The sequence below is a fragment of the Stegodyphus dumicola genome, chromosome X2 (assembly GCF_044657685.1).
Source record: "Stegodyphus dumicola isolate Sdum_Otavi_A_Nest chromosome X2, ASM4465768v1".
Classification (NCBI taxonomy): domain Eukaryota; kingdom Metazoa; phylum Arthropoda; class Arachnida; order Araneae; family Eresidae; genus Stegodyphus; species Stegodyphus dumicola.
The window spans coordinates 191,142,164-191,158,720 of NC_140781.1; the positions used below are offsets into that span (position 1 = coordinate 191,142,164).

At 33.0% G+C, this 16,557-nt stretch overlaps 1 protein-coding gene across 3 annotated transcripts in view; it reads left to right on the forward strand.

The window, feature by feature from the left end:
• The window catches only part of Sec71 (ADP ribosylation factor guanine nucleotide exchange factor Sec71), a 142,900-nt gene that overhangs the window by 44,040 nt on the left and 82,303 nt on the right, over nt 1–16,557 (forward strand). For all 3 annotated transcript variants that reach the window (XM_085809346.1, XM_035353086.2, XM_035353087.2), the window contains exons 4-9: nt 1,987–2,133; nt 2,294–2,473; nt 4,229–4,379; nt 4,467–4,737; nt 5,042–5,276; nt 15,238–15,337. In XM_085809346.1, the coding sequence (XP_085665472.1) occupies nt 1,987–2,133; nt 2,294–2,473; nt 4,229–4,379; nt 4,467–4,737; nt 5,042–5,276; nt 15,238–15,337 (1,084 nt within the window). The remainder of the gene's footprint in view (nt 1–1,986; nt 2,134–2,293; nt 2,474–4,228; nt 4,380–4,466; nt 4,738–5,041; nt 5,277–15,237; nt 15,338–16,557) is intronic.

The window sequence follows — 16,557 nt, forward strand, 5'->3', positions numbered from 1 at the left end:
CCACTGTCTTTAGCGGAATGAGAAAACACTGAAAAAACTTGTATTCATGAACAATACAGAAATTATTTTTATATTGGCCATATATTCTGATCACCCCTACAGTATGAGACAGAGCTGTATAATCTGTGACAGGAAACCTTATTTAACTATTGTTGGGGATACTCAGGCATGATTCTGTTTGGTTGCACCTATATATGCTGTAAAAAGCTGTTGTTAAGCCAAATAGTGATGGCTCAAAGTCTAAAAACTAATATCTCCGAAGTGTCCCTACTCATTTAGTGCTCGTGAGCTGCCATTGCGAGTACCTATAAAAAGTGGAAGAAGAATGAAGAAACTAGAAGTATATTCCAAGACCTTGGATGTTCCTTCCTAATCAGTGAGTGCAAGTGATGAAAACTGTCTACTGAAGGCAAATAGGTGTCTGAGATAACTCATCTTATAGCTAATTATCTACCTACATAGTTCATCAGACTTTGTTAAATATGAGTCCCCTCAGCTGACATCTCCTTCCATTTGCTTGTTAATCAAGTGATATAATTCATGTTTACAATTTTAGGAGGTCCATAAACATTACAATTGCATCATGCAACAATGAAAAAGAGTTATCTGATGGGATGAATCGGTATTTTTTGTACTTAGATAATCATGAACGGCTGATCGACACATTTAGTGCAGAGCTTGAACAAGCTAGTGATAGAAGTATTGCAATGCTACATTCTTTAACATAAAAAGTGACACACCAAGAAGTTGTTATCGGAATGGGACATGATGTACACCAACTCAAAAAAAGGGGTGGGGACAAGTATATTTCTCTCATTCTGCTCAGCCAGTTGAAAAAATTCAAGTTGTGTTTTTCATATCTCGAAAGTGTAACTTAGAATATATATTAGATTTAGATATAATATTGTTATAATGTACTTATTTTGACACAAAATTGTACTTTTTCTGAAATGACATGCCGATTGTTTTCCATATTTCAATTCTACATCTCAAATTATGCCAATGTGCTTACTACTCGCAACTACAAACATTACTACTGGGGAAAATGTTCAGAAAAGAATTTGCATAAATTTTTGCCCAGAAGTTGGTAATGTGCCCTCAGAGCCTTTGACAAAGTTGCAGAAAGTATATAGAGAGGACTATGTATGAGCTGCATATGAGTCTACAGGTGATTCAGACATTTCCTAAATGGGAAAAAAAAAAAGTGTTAAGTGATGAATATTCTGGGCAAGTGCTTAACCAGCCAAGCTGAGAAATACATGAGATATGCAGTCTATTGTGAAAGAAAATGATTAAATCGCGATCTTCCAGATAGCTGAAGGCCTCAGTGTTAGTTATATAGCTGAATTCAGTGCATTTTATAGAAGATTTGGAAAATGAGATGCATGTTTGTACCAAAACTGTTTTCAGATTACCAGGAAAAAGAAAAAAAAAAAAACTTTCAGCTGTAAAAGGTCTTGCAGAGAACAGCAAAAACATTTTGAAATTGGGTATAGCAGTTAAGTGTCATAACTCTGTGGCTCTCCAAGACTCAACAAAATATAAGTGAATTGAAGCAGTGTGAAGACTGTTCATCTCTGTTGCATTCCAGCTGCTCAGAGAGTAACCAAGGAGTACTATAGTGAAGTACTGCTTTGTTTAAGTGATGGTATTTGCCGAGAAAGGCTAAATTGAATGCATCTGTTTTTTATACCATGTAATTTGTGTATGCATGGTAATTTTTTTTTCATGGTTGTCACTAATGCAGAAGTACCGAGGGACAGCTAAATTTGTTTTAAGTTCATAGCTTTTATTTACTCTTTGTGTGCAATTGTTGATTTCTCTTAATGTTGGTAATTATAATTTCATGAAAGTATTTATTGTAAGTTTCCTTTATGCATGTGTGTATCATATTTTATTTTGTATCAAATTTGAAGAGAAACATGTGAAAATAAATAAGGCTACTGCTGCTGTTTTGTCTAATTTTAAATATATTTTGTGTTTTAGAAGCTGATTGCATATGGGCATCTTACTGGTAAGATATATGATCCTGCAGATCCTTCAAAACTCTTGATTGATCGCATAGTTGAAACTATTTGTTCATGTTTTCATGGACCAAATACTAACGATGGTGTTCAGTTGCAAATTATTAAAGTAAGTTCTTTTTTCTATATATAAACAAAAAATATATAATTATTTTCTATTATATGTGTTTTTTTTTATTTACACAGATAATACTTGGCCATTTCATTTTTATAAAATTTTCAAAATAATATTTGTGAAAAATGATTGGAATTCATTTTTTTCTGTGTAGGCCCTCTTGACATTAGTAACATCAAATGCATGTGAAGTACATGAGGGAAGTGTTTTGCTTTCAGTTAGAACTTGTTATAACATATACCTGGCTAGCAGAAATCTTATAAATCAAACTACTGCAAGAGCTACTCTTACGCAGATGCTCAATGTAATTTTTTCTCGAATGGAAAGTGAAGCTGTGAGTATTAAGTAATTATATGTCTTTTGATTTTCAGTAACATTCTTGACTGTCATATACATATATTCCCTGGATGCTGATTTTATCATACATTTACAGTTATTAATACAACACTGCAATCTACAATGCATTGGATGAATTGTAGTTAAGCCTGCATAAATTTTTATGTACTCAAATTTCTGTTAAATAATTGTAATAGTTTAGGTACCAATTAATCTGTATTATTAATTTTCTGAAGCCATAATAACATTTTAAGGATTTTACTGTGTTATCTTTTTATTCATTTAATGTTCTTTATTTCACTAACTTTGAATAAGCTGCTGATCAATAAAAGTGCTGTATCAAGTAGATGCATCTGACAGACCTGAAATGTGCATATCATGGGCACCAGTAACATCATTTAGAAGCAGTATAATACAGAACAGATGAGAATTGAGAGCAAGTTTTTCATAATGAAAATCATGTTTGCTTATCGTTCTTTGTAAAGAATATAAGCATGCCTCATTTAGGAGATTGAATTCAAATGAACGTGTGTCTGAGTTTGATTGTACACATTGTAGCTGTGAATTATCTTACTGTGGAATTGCTCCTGACACTGATGGAAATATAACTGTTATCATACAAACATGCATTCGATGTTTGTAATCATACAAGACTTTTTTATGCACATAGCCAATACAGGCTATACCACATACTCTATCTCAAAAATTAGGATGTGCCACATAATAACAAATATCTGCAACTTTTATGTGACTTTCCAAGGACTGTTTATTTTCTGTTTCATATACATTTTACAAAGTTACCATTATATTGCTTATCTTTAATAAGACAGCGTACATATCTGCAATTTCAGTTATGCATGGAATGATGCACATGAATTTTGTAGTAATGTAATATCTTTTCTTCATGTCATTGTGGAGATTGTTAAAAATCTTGCATGAGATATGCTACTTGAAATAGCTCTTGAAATTTTCATATGGGGGCCCAATGGATATAAATTTAACTCGCATCTAGGAATCATGCATCTGAACATTGCATGTCAGATATGTTATAGCTGTTTGTCCAAGGTTCTCAAGACTTCCAGTGATCTACCAGCAAGATCATGTGTCACTGTACATAACACAAGCCATCTGATATTTCCTTAATGTGTAATTTGTACATTGTCTGAGTGGTTAAGACTGTTGAATACGATAGTTTGATTCAGGTTGCACCTCGGGTGAAAGGGATGTCTGCTTGTTTGTTTTTCATGGTTTTCCCAGTAAAAGTGAGACAATTTCTGTTAGAAAGTATCCATCCCCTTTAGGCAGCTAGCCCTAGTGCTTCACCATCTTCAAATGACCTAACAGGTACCACTTCCACTTTGGCCAGTACAATCCTTGGATCTTTTTACTGATTGAACACATCTTATCCATGGCTGCACAAAAACTGGCATTCCAACAATGATGAGCAGATGAACCCCTGGGAGGGGGGAACAAAACCCTTGTACACAATAATGTCCGAAGTTGCTATCCAAAGTCATTTCTATTCTGTGCTAAGCCTGCAATATCAGTTATTGCTATGCATGGTAAGTGCATGTGATAATGATCTCTGCATATTTTGTGTGGCTTAACCATCCTAAATATCCTTATATTAGAAAGTATTTTTAGAATAAGTTTGATTTTGTTATATTTTGCCTTTCATAGCATTACTATTTTAATGGGAAGCAATTTAGGTATATGTGATATGCCATTTTAAATTTATTACTGTTTGCATCAGGCTAATGGTGAAGATGAGGGTTCTAAGCATGCATTTCCAGCAAATTTAGATAAGGAGAAAATTGAAGAAACAGAGGAAGCCCAAGCGAATGAAAATATCAAATTAGAAGTTGCATCTGTTCTTCAAGACATTGTTGAACGAGTGGCAGCAGGTCATTTATTTGCTCAATATTATAAATTCTTGTGTTATATTTTAATATTTTACTTCTTTACTTATGAATGTTATATTTTATTTTTAGAAGTTACACATTCATCACACATTACAGAAAAAACAGGCAGCCTGACCTCAACTCCTTCATTAGAAACAGCAGCAGCTGGGGATGTTATTCCTGGTGTTTTACTTCCTAGAATACCATCTGAAGACAGTTTAGAATCTTATGAAAGCCACATGCACACAGAACCTGTTCAGCCAAGTTTTTCTCATATTTTGCAAAAGGATGCATTTTTAGTTTTTCGTTCCTTATGTAAACTAAGTATGAAGCCACTGCCAGAAGGACAACCTGATCCTAAGTATGGAATGTTTCTTGAATTTGGAATTTTAGTCTGTGTTTATTTCCTTTGTGCTGTTTTTAGAGCAAGTTATGCAGTAAAACATTTGTTCTTGCAACGAAGTTTCATTGCTTATTTATAGTTCATCTTACATTACTTTTCCTAACTTCTGTACTTAAAGTGAATTATATTTTCTGATCCATTTTATTTAAGCGTGATATTTTCTTTTCCTTCAGATAAATAAACTTTAATGAATGTGTTTCATTCGTTCGTGTTTAAAAATGTAAGTGCTTGCATATGTAATAAGAGTTATTTTTCCCTTCAGGTCACATGAGTTACGCTCAAAAGTATTGTCATTAGAGCTTCTGCTTTCAATTCTACAAAATGCTGGGCCTGTTTTCAAATCTACAGATATGTTCATTAATGCCATAAAGCAATATCTCTGCGTTGCATTGTCTAAAAATGGAGTCTCATCTATACCTGAAGTTTTTGAACTCTCATTATCTATATTTTTAGCCTTATTACAGAATTTCAAAAGACATCTTAAAATGCAGATTGAGGTATGTGATAATTTTAAATCTGTGTGGTGTTTAAATATTTGAATTTTTCCCCTCTGTTTTGGAAATAGTGATTAGTTGGCTTCCATGTTATACAGTGGATCTTAAATTATCTTAAGTTAGAGTAGGATGGATTTTAAATCCTGATAATTGGGTGTAATGAGCTTATATAAAATGTTAATAGCATAGAATTATAAAAATTTAGTACATTAATTCGTTGTATAAAATATTCTGTTTAGATTTACTTGGATCTTGATGTGTTATAACTTTATTCCAAAAAATGAATGAAAAGTCCTTATGCTAATATCAGTGCTGAATCAGATTTTTAGATTTTATATGTAATGTAATGATATTTTTAAATCAATAGATTAAATTAAATTCTAATCATATTGCTTAATAATGTGTTGGCGATTCCCTACCTAAATAGCATCCCTGTTCCTAAATTTTGGCAAAATCCTTTCTTTATTATAAATTATATTAATCTGTTGGTGCCCGCCAAATTGCCAAACTCATAAATCTGTCATATTACATAAAGCCCTTAAGAACACTCCTGATGAGAAGATAGCGTCACCTTGTGATTTCAGTTAATATCGCTAATTGGATGAGCACCATGATGCACACAATATAATAAAATAAATAGGGCTTCTATTAATCTCTAAATAGGGCTTCTCCTCAAGGTACAGGGGGAACGCTTTTGAATGGATGCTAAAATAAACATATCACTTTATTTTCCAAAATTTGTCTCATTCCTGTTGCCCCAGCTGCATAACACAAATAATGTATGAGATTCTACATTTCATATATATATATATATAGTGATGTATTATGCTCTAATTTTAAGGTCATAATCTTTTATTGCTTAAGAACACGATCACTTTCTTATTTTGGGTTAAATGTTAATACATGTTCACAAAGGATTGATTAGGAAATAAGCTTTCTCAACTATTTTTACCTGTGTGATATTTCAAATAGGAATGATATTTTTGGCTTTCCTCTTTCTTTTTCTTTGTTATTATTACTTAACTCACTTGTATGATAGTAAACAGCAAATCAAGTTTAAGAATTTTATTGCAGTTAAGAAGCAAGGTTGTGCATGGGCTGGCTTAGGGGTTGGGCATATAATAGGTGATATTACGAGTTTTTTCACCTTCATCATAGTCTTAAAGGAGAATCTCCTGCGAAATAGATCCAAAGAGACCCTTCTTTCTCAATCACCAACCTCTCAAAAGGGTTAGCAACTTGATAGTATATGAAATACACCCATGCTTCAAAACCACTATACGCTTACAAGTGTTCATACCTTCTCAGAAGTTCAAACTTGGGCCTAGTGCTATGCAGCCAGTTTCCTACCAAATGGGCAGCCTTTTTTACTAGGTATTTTCATAATTTCTGTATAACATTGAGCATCAAAAGTCTTTAGTGAATGACAGTTTTTAAGAGCAAGAGTAATAATTTAGATCCAGGTATTGTAGAATGCTGTCAATTCATTCTATATTTGTTAAGTTTATGATGTCCGTCTCTTCTTTCATATACACAATATCGGTCTTTCATATAAAGTTGACGAAGCAGAGTTTTTACACTGGAATTCATCTTTCACTGAGATAACAGAAAAGTGTACCAATAATTAATAACAGTATTTTGAAGGCTGAAGTAATTGCATGAGAATTGCCTTTTAGTCAATAATTAGTCATGTTAAGAAAACCATTTCTCTATAGAATGCTGGTCTTACTTTATTTTTTCACATTCTTCAGTTTGTGATATTTTCCAGTGTTGATTGAATTGATCCTTTCAATAAAATTTTGATATATTTTAGATCCATTTGGTTAAATATAAGCTTTTGTAATACTTTATCTCTAAATCTTGAAAGATAGCAGGATTCCCACTTGATTGAAAGTTGGGAAAATGACAATGCTAGGGGAAAATAAAATGTTTTTCAAAAAAGCTCGAAAAATTAAACATTTTCCAATACGTCAGAAATTTTTTTTAAAAAGTGTGCAGATTCATCCTTGCAAATAGTAAAATATTTATATTTTAAATACTGTATAATAAGCAAAAACTCCCATGTCCCTTGTAAAGTACAGTGAACTGGGATAGCATCAGAGATAGTGACTATCAATATGCTAAATGTGTTTAAGTTATTATTCACTGGTAGTTCAACCTGAGCTTGAATCCTGGCAAACAAACTTGCTGCGTGGAACTTTTTGTTGTTTTCCCCATGTGTAATGTTGATATGAGCCACTTTCCCATAAAAAATCCTCTATAAAGGCATCCCTTCCCTTAGACAGATAGCCCTTATGTACTTTGCCATATTCCTGTAGCTTAGTGTAGCCTAACTTGGAGAATAAGCTCATTTGATTATATAAATGAAATCAGTTACCAAAATCCTCAAAAATGCAAGTCTTGCATCATCCTTGAGTTTTCTGCTGATCTCGTCTAGGTTTCTATGTTGCTTTGTAAAGCAAGTGCTTTTGGTTTTCATTTGCATTGCTCTTGTATTTCAATAGGAGTCAACGTGAACAGGTTAATGATGGTACATTTTATTTACTTTAAAAACTGAGCACTTTATTTTTACCAGAAGGTTTAACAATTTTAATACATTCTGGATCACATAAAATTAAAATATGAACTATTGTGGATAAATTCTTTTTTTTTTCTTTCTTATTTTTATATAAGTTTTGTATCATATTGATAATTTGTACTTTATCCATTGTTTTGCAGTAAAGAAACTTTACTTTTTTAAGACTGAGTCTGTTAGCTCAAAGTGGGATTAATAATCCAGATAATCAGGAGTTGACTGTTGATAACAAATGAAGAGTTACTGTAATTTTTAATTTCCTTGTATGAAGTTTTTTGCAAGAAGTCATGTCTGAGACAATTTTAATGAATGCATAGGTCTCTTCTAAACCTGTTAGTGAGATTCTTTTCATACTTCTCTTTAGAAATGTAGCTATTCGATTGCCCATCCATATAAAAATGTAATTTCCTTTAAAAAGTTATTGCTGGCCATTAATTAAAACTGCTATGTCATGAAGGAGCCACTTAACAAACTTAAAATGTATAAGAAAGGTAAAATGTATTTGGATATGCACATGGTTAGCATTTCACGAAAATCACAGATGACAGCTTGAAATAGCATAAAAGGGCAAACTGAAATGCCATATTTCATTTTGAAAATCCTATTTACTTATTACTTTTGTGCTGGAAGTCATGTTGTATGTTAAAGAGAGAGCTCATATTAGCATCAAAGATTAAGGTTCATTGAGATCCTGTGCAGGATCTCGACAGGCCTTAACCTCTGATGTCCAAGATGTGACATCTTGTCTACAGATGGAATTATTGTGGGTCAGATAATTGGTTGCGTTGTACACCATCAAACATCCGTGTTTATGGTGTGGTAACATCTGCAATGCCGTGGACTGTCATTAAGGTGACTGTTTCAGCTTTGCTTGGTGCTACAACACAGGAATGCACTTCAAATGGTGTGTTCACTGATGCACATGAATACATGAATGGTGTGATGTCTTCTGGTGAGTCCTGTTTTTGCTTTATGAAGCCTAAATCCATGAAATTTCCGAAGTATCAACGCATTGTTTAATAATGCTCTATAGAGTATTTAAACGGCTTATGCTTTATAGATATTTTTATACTATATACTTTAATTACCTTATTTCTTGTTTAAATGCATATTTTACACATTTTATTTTCATTACTCACCATTTTATGACTTTTAACATTATACATCTGAAAACTAAATATATTACTTAAAATTCTCTTTTCGTATGAAAAATTTGAAAACAGGGATCTACACACACAGTCCTACGTTACATTCCTTGCAATCGTAATAACTCATTTGCCGTTTTGGAGGATTTTTCCGGGAATGTGGACAAACGAGGCATCGTCGTCTCATTTTCTTATCAGTCTCTTCTGAACAAAGTTTTGGAAAATGTCTTTCAGTTAATCTTTTAGAATCAATATCAGAATTTCAGAATCAATATCTGAAATATTTTGCATCATTTCTGCTATTTCATGCTCTGTTAAACATTTTCGACGTTTCGACATTGCAACGGTAAAAACAGAAAGAATTCACGTCTAACAAGATCTAATTATTTTCTAAAAACTGAACTGCAAACCGAAATACCCAACGCTTTAGCGCAAATAAAACTTCTCTACTTACAATAAACAACTACCACGTGCGAATAAAGCGCGATTTAAAGAGACGTCATAAATCACACCATTCGGAAACATTTATTTCCTCTTTTGTTTATATAATCAGAAACACGTATATGTGAGTCATGCTTCTCTCATTTTGAGTAGAAGGTCTAATGTACATGTATCTGAAACCATATGGACATACAGTGCCATCTTGTGGCAGAAATTATAGTTTTTAAAACGTTCCAGGACACTGGCACAAATTCGTGACAGTGGGCGCTGAGCGGAAAAATGCTCTGGCACGCCTGTATGTCGGCCGGGAAGTGAATGTGTTCGTTGCTGGCACGTAGATGTGACAGCCGGCGAGAAGGGGTTAAACATAAGAAATTATTGAATAATCAATAAGTTCAAAAAGTTGTCATCAAATGTTGGAAAAAGTCAATAGTTCAATCAATAGTTTTCAGGTTGGTTCACAACTTCTAAAGGATTGTAGGGGCAACTTCTTAAGGATTGTATGAGTTGTACGAGTCTCTTAATTTGTCCTCTGTATAACTCTACTACCACACCAAGTTTCCATGAGAGTTTGGCCTTTGTAAACCCTTCCAAAAGAATGACATCTCCAACTTTTAATTCTATGCTTTGGTTAGGAGTATCCAAATGGTGAGCCGTTTGCTATTCAAGTAGATTCCTTCCATCTTTTTCAGAGACATTCTAAAAGTGTAGTTTGGTACACTTGTCTTTTCATCAGGTAACTTCTATTCGAATTCTTGTCAATTGTCTCGATAAAATGAAATGGATAATTATGATTTTTTTCGACCAAAGTTGAGAAAGTGGGCTGGTGCGAGAGGCTCTGTTTCTTCCAAGTCATTGTAAGCATAAATTAAATATCTTTGATTTATGACATATTCAACTTCTGTCAAAATAGTAGTCATATCTTCAAAATTTAATAGGGCTTTTTCAAGTATTTTTCTTAAACAGTCCTTCACAGACATCACTAAACATTTGTAAAAACATCCCTACCATGCAGCACATTCTGCAATAAATTTCCAGCTTATCTTCTTACACGCAATAAAATTTTGAAATTTGGAATCCTTCAGTATTTTTGAAAAATGCTCGAATTGTCAGTTTAGCTTTTGAAAGGTTTTGGCATTGTCCGAGTAAATTGTGTCACAAAGTCCTCATCTTGATATGAATCGTCTAAAAGCCATCAAAAAAGTTTCTGTTGACATACTGAGGACTAGCTGTAAATGAAGGGCTCTGGTAACGGCACAGATGAAAAGAAGTATGTATGATTTCTCAGTTCCGATTGCTGATCTAATCCAAATAGGGCCCACTAGGCCAGAAACAAGAAATGGTGGAGTCTCAACTATTCTGTCTTTTGCCTGTTGTGCGGTCTCTGTTGAGCAGATTTTGCTGTATGTACAAATAAGACAGTTTCTAAGTATCTTCTTCACAATCTGTCGGCCTTTCGGTATACAGTATTCTTTTCGAAGGCTGGTCAAAGTGACTGTAACTCCACTGTGCATCAACTTGTTACGTTTGCAACTCTTTCAATAATCAGTTCTGTAAATTTTGAATTTCAAGGGAAGAGAATAGGACGTATTTCTTCGGTGCTAAAATCGGAGAATTGTAATTTTCCTCCAAGCTGTAACGTTCTTTTATCGTTTAAAAACGGGGAAATAAATATATGGATCACTTCTTAGACATTCTTTCTAATGGTGATTCAGTTTCTAATGGTGAAATTTCTAAATTATATGCTACTATTTGAATTCTGTGTGTCCAGAATTCTTCTGCGTCTTTAAGCTCTTCAGCTGTAAGAACATCTGTCAAGTTTGCAAGTTTCCTAGTTTTCAAAGTGAAGCGTTTGATCCAAGCTGTTATTCTTAATATTTCATAAGATTACTGTACTTGGAAATATCAAATAATTCATCCTTCTCCTGTGCGAAGCATTTATACTTTTAGGCACAAGCCAATTTCTTTCTATATTATAAATTTTCTTCAATGTCTACATTACCAGAGGGCCAAAATTCTGAAGACTGTAAAAGCCAGGGTGGCCCATGCCACCAAAGTTGGCAATTTCTTAAATTAGCAACAGTAGTTCCTCATGATACGAGGTCAGAGGGGTTATCAATAATGCCAATTATTGCTTTCACCATTATTGCCACAGCAATTATTTCATTATTGCCACGACAATAATGCCAATTATTGCTTCTGAATTTCATAAATTCTGTTTTTGACGAAATGTTTAAATCTTTCAGGAGATGCGTGAATCCAAAAATAAGTTATTTGAGAATCAGTCCAAAGGAAGGTGATTGCTTCGTATTTTAAACATTTTGTGATTTTATCACTTAATCTGGTGGATAAAAGCATGTCCAAGAGCTCCGATCTAAGAGTATAAGTGATTTCAGAGGTGCAACTCTAGTCTTGGAAGCAACAAAACATGTTTGAAAAGTTCCAGTGTTCAAACCTATTCTTAGATATACCATGCATACATAAGCTTTCAAATTAGAATCAGAAAAGTTATATGGAGTTCTATATGTTTCACATCTACATCTAATATTCCGTTTAAATAGTAATGGGGAATCCTGAGGTGGTTCAGCTTTTCAATTTCTATGTACCAGGCTTTCCATTTATAACTAAGACCAGGTGGCAGTTCATCGTCCCAATGAATTCTGACAGACCAGATTTCCTGAATCAAGCACTTTATTCTTATCGTGAAAGGGCCATGAAATCCGACAGGATCAAAAATACAACCTGTGGTTTGTAATAGAAAATGTTTTGAGTTGATTGACGAGTAAATGAAATATGTCAAGTGCTAAGTGTCAAAAATTATCATTATCCGTATCCCAGTTCATTCTTAACACTTTAATCGGGACAACTTCAGGAGATTCTTGTATCGAAAATCCTTTGTGATACCAAATGTCTGAGGTCTTTTGAATTAGTATGCCACTTATGTAGTGACATGCTAGCTTCATTAAAATCGTTCACAATTTCTAAACTTGTTTTCAGGGCTTGTTCTAAATTTTCTTGCCCACCAATAATGTCATCAACATACAGGCAGTTGTTTAACTCATTGAGCACCACGTCAGCCATCTGTGGCTGACAATAGACTTTCTGCCATTCTCCAACAATCTCCTCCTCCTCGTCAGAAGATTATAAAAATACATCAACTCTGGGCCGTATTCTAGCAAGAATAATTTTACTTCTGCTATTACTTTCATGCTCTCGGACTGACATTTTGACACTCAAGACTAAAGAAAATTTTGTCTGCATGGGGCCAAGAACTGCAATGAACTGGTTTGTTGTAAAGGGAACATCAGCCGTGAATCCATTTTGATAAAATCTTATCTAGTTGGCCAAACGGTAAAGAAAACAAAACACACTTGGCGCGTAACGTGTTGAAGGAATATCTTTAGGAATAACGTTCTAAACATAAACTATCTTAAACTTAAAAACAGGTGAAATATTTAAGAGTTGTCCTAAATGCAAATTAATTAAAATTTTCATTTGTCGAAATCTGGAACGTAACAGTTCAAGAGCAGCTTCGTAATTATTTTCGATAAGAGCGAAACCAGAAATAGCTTTGGTGGCTGAGCCACTGAGAAAGCTTTTCAAAAGTAAGTTATTTTTTCTATTTTTGATGAATTTGGATTTTTATCGATCATGTTTTCGATCTGACCTGCAAATTCTAACCAATCCAAAGGATCACCATAAAATTTAGAGATGGTTAATTTTGGAAGACGGGTGAATTTATTACTTTTGCTTTGGGAATCTGTAACAGTTTCATTAGAAATGTCCCTACTTGCATTGTCTGAATTTTCAGGCTTATTCAATTGCTTCAACTTTTTCTTTCCTCTAAATTGCCACCGCATATTCCAAAACGGATGTGATTTCAGGTTCAAATTCGTCAGCTTCGACTTTTAAATTAACTGGTCTAAAATTTCTTCTAATGCATTTACATTTATACTACTATCATCTTTACTCAATTCAGTTTCAATTTTCTCTAATATCTTGGACACTGCAGTCCTCAATGCATTTCGTTTCGATTTCAGTTTAGCAATAAGATCTTTCATTATACCAAAAATGGAAAATAGAGGCTACCTTGGCAGTCTTCGCACACTTCAAAGTGCTAATCTGAAATTAAAAAACACAAATTTTTAAATTGGCCAAAGGTTCATGGCCAGCATGCACCATGTCATGAAAGGGGTTTTATTCTAAGTTGAAACTTCTACCGTATCTAAATCTATGTTTCTGTATGAAGAACATCAATCTATATCTATGATTGACTCAAAGCAAGGTTGAGTTAAATATTTATTTGCTTTATATACAGTTAATCAGCGTATGGAAAATTTTAAAAAAAAATCAAAGGCTTAATGCGTCATTCCCATCTAGCATCTACCATCTAACTAACTTTTACTTCAGGTGAGGGCACTGCTATCTCCATATGACATCATATTTCTCTACAAATACAAAAGCCTAATTGAAACGTAAATTATAACAAATGTATGGAGGGGTAGATTACGTGGACCAATATCTATCGTATTAATCCATTTTCATAAAAACAAAAACATGAACTTAATGAGTTGTAATTTTTTTATCACTGTTCACTTTTCAGCTCATTTAAAGCTTGCACAGTTCGAACAAAGTGGCAATTTCATGGATAGAAAGAAGATTGTGAACCTAATTGTTCAGAACAAGATGACGATCTACCTATTTCCAACACACAAGGAGAATACTCAGATCTCTACCATCCCGGAAGACTTAAACTTTAGAAAGCATAAACTTATGAATATACTGACTGGCAGTCAAAGTTTAAAACCCCTAAGACAATGCAGAGTTTGTGCATTAAAAAAGTGAACATGTTTTGCATGTAAATTTTGCAATATTCCTCTACAGAAAGGCAAATATTAAACTAAAAGGCAGTTATTAAACCATTGCTAATATGAACTATGTCAATATAAGAAGTGGTTAATTTAAAAAATAGCAAGAGGATTTTGGTATATTATACAACTCTTGAACTGAAAGCCAATGTAGTACATAAAATAAATATAATTTAGCATTAATATCAGTCAAATAAAAGATTTTATCAAATCTAGTTATCCTATAACAAGAGGAAGTGGGTAATTTTATTTGAGCATATGAAAAGCACAGATATTCCCATGCAACAGTCTCGACCAAAACAGAGCTGACCAGGTGGTCAGACATGCATATACTGTTGAACAGCTAAGCCGTCAGTAAAGTAGCAAAACTACATATTTTTTGGAATGCCTGACATCCATATATCCTGTACATATTTTTTCATTTGCTTCATAGTAATAAGTAATATAAATTAAATCTTTATAATGTACCTAGTTATTACATTGTATTTTGTGGGAAATATATGATACTAATCATTTATTCATACTTAATTTGTTAACAAGTTCTACTAAGTTTTATCAGAGGTATCACTAAATTTAATTATGGAAAAATCAGGGGAATTAAAGTTGAATTTCTGTTGGAATCTTGCTTAGGTTTTATTTGCTTGGTGTAAATTGATTAATTATTTTTCATATTGTCTAGTGCAAGAGGAAGGATAGATTGTTTCAGAAAGCATTTTCAAGTATTAAAACATTTTAAAAATAGCTTGTAAATATGCAAGGCAGTTATTCATTGTTGATATATATTGTACTGTATCTATATACAATAGTGTGTATGTATAAGCTGTATGGTGTTCATTCATGTTGTGAAATAATTTTTTTTTCTATAGTTTAGCCTCTTTCCCCATGTCTGAGTTTGGAGTAATGTACTCATTTCTTTTTTTGTTTTTTTGTTTTAGGTTTTTTTCAAGGAAATATTCTTAAATATTTTAGAAATATCTAGTAGTTCATTTGAGCACAAATGGATGGTTATTCAAGCTTTAACACGGATGTGTTCAGGTATTAAAAAAAAAATTTGTGCTGAATGAGAAGATATTTAGTGTTGTTGAAATGTTTCTGAAATCATTTATTACTTTTATTGCATTTAGTTATCATGGTTATGTGAAAAAAGTTTAAAAATTAATTAATTTGTTTCAAGTATCTGTGTTTCTGCAATAAAATTATCTGTATTATTTTTAATTATAATTAAATTATCTGTATTTCAACTATGGAAGTTTAAGGAATTGATGTAAGGAAGATTGTGTATATGTATATAATAAGTGTGTATGTATAAGCTGTATAGTATTATTTCATTCATGTTGTGAAATAATTTTTTTGGTACTTACTAACTGGATGATAGGAATCTGTAAAATTAAAAAGTATAATGAATTTTATTTATATTCTATTTTTGATTTCTTGTGTTTTGTTAATATTTAGAATTAATTTAGCTGCTGTTGCTGTCTTAAATAAAGTGAAATTGGGAATATAAACATTAAACATGATTCGTTACAGAAATTGTTCTAATTGCTTTGGCCTATGAATAGTTTTCCTGGCATTTATATCTGCATAGCAATTTCAGTACTTAAATATTAGTGCAATTACTTTGATGCATGTGAGTGACTTTTTATGAAAGGAAAAAAAAATGACTTATAAATTGTCTGATAATGATGAATTATATACTGATGAGCAAAAACATTATGACCCTCCCTACATTTTCCCATGAACTCATCTGGTTGATGTGGAGGGCACATCATTAAGTGAGAATGGTATTTAACTGCTGCTGGAGAAGGTAAGGAATCATTCTTACTCTTATTTTTGCAGGTGATGGGAAAGGCTGCTGATCTAAGTAAACTTAATAGTGGGCATATTGTTGTGGCCCAAAGACTCAGAACAAGTATCTACAAAACTGAATGACTTTTAGTTTGGTCGCAATCTGGCATTAGTATTTGTGCAAAGTAGATAAATGACAGTGAATCCAGCAGTAGATGCCAGGGCATTGGATGTCCACGCATCATTAAAGAAAAAAGATATCAGAGGTTGTCCAGCTTGTTACAACAAAATCGGCCCCAGACAATTACAATGTAGGTTTGAATGCAAGTGTTTTGGAACATACATTTCAGCAGGCAATGTTGGATATAGGACTGTGCAGCATAAATCCCAGTCCTGTTCTGTTGACCAATCGTCATTATCAAACAATGGGCCTGGGAACATCAAAACTGGACCATGGGTAAGTAGAAGAC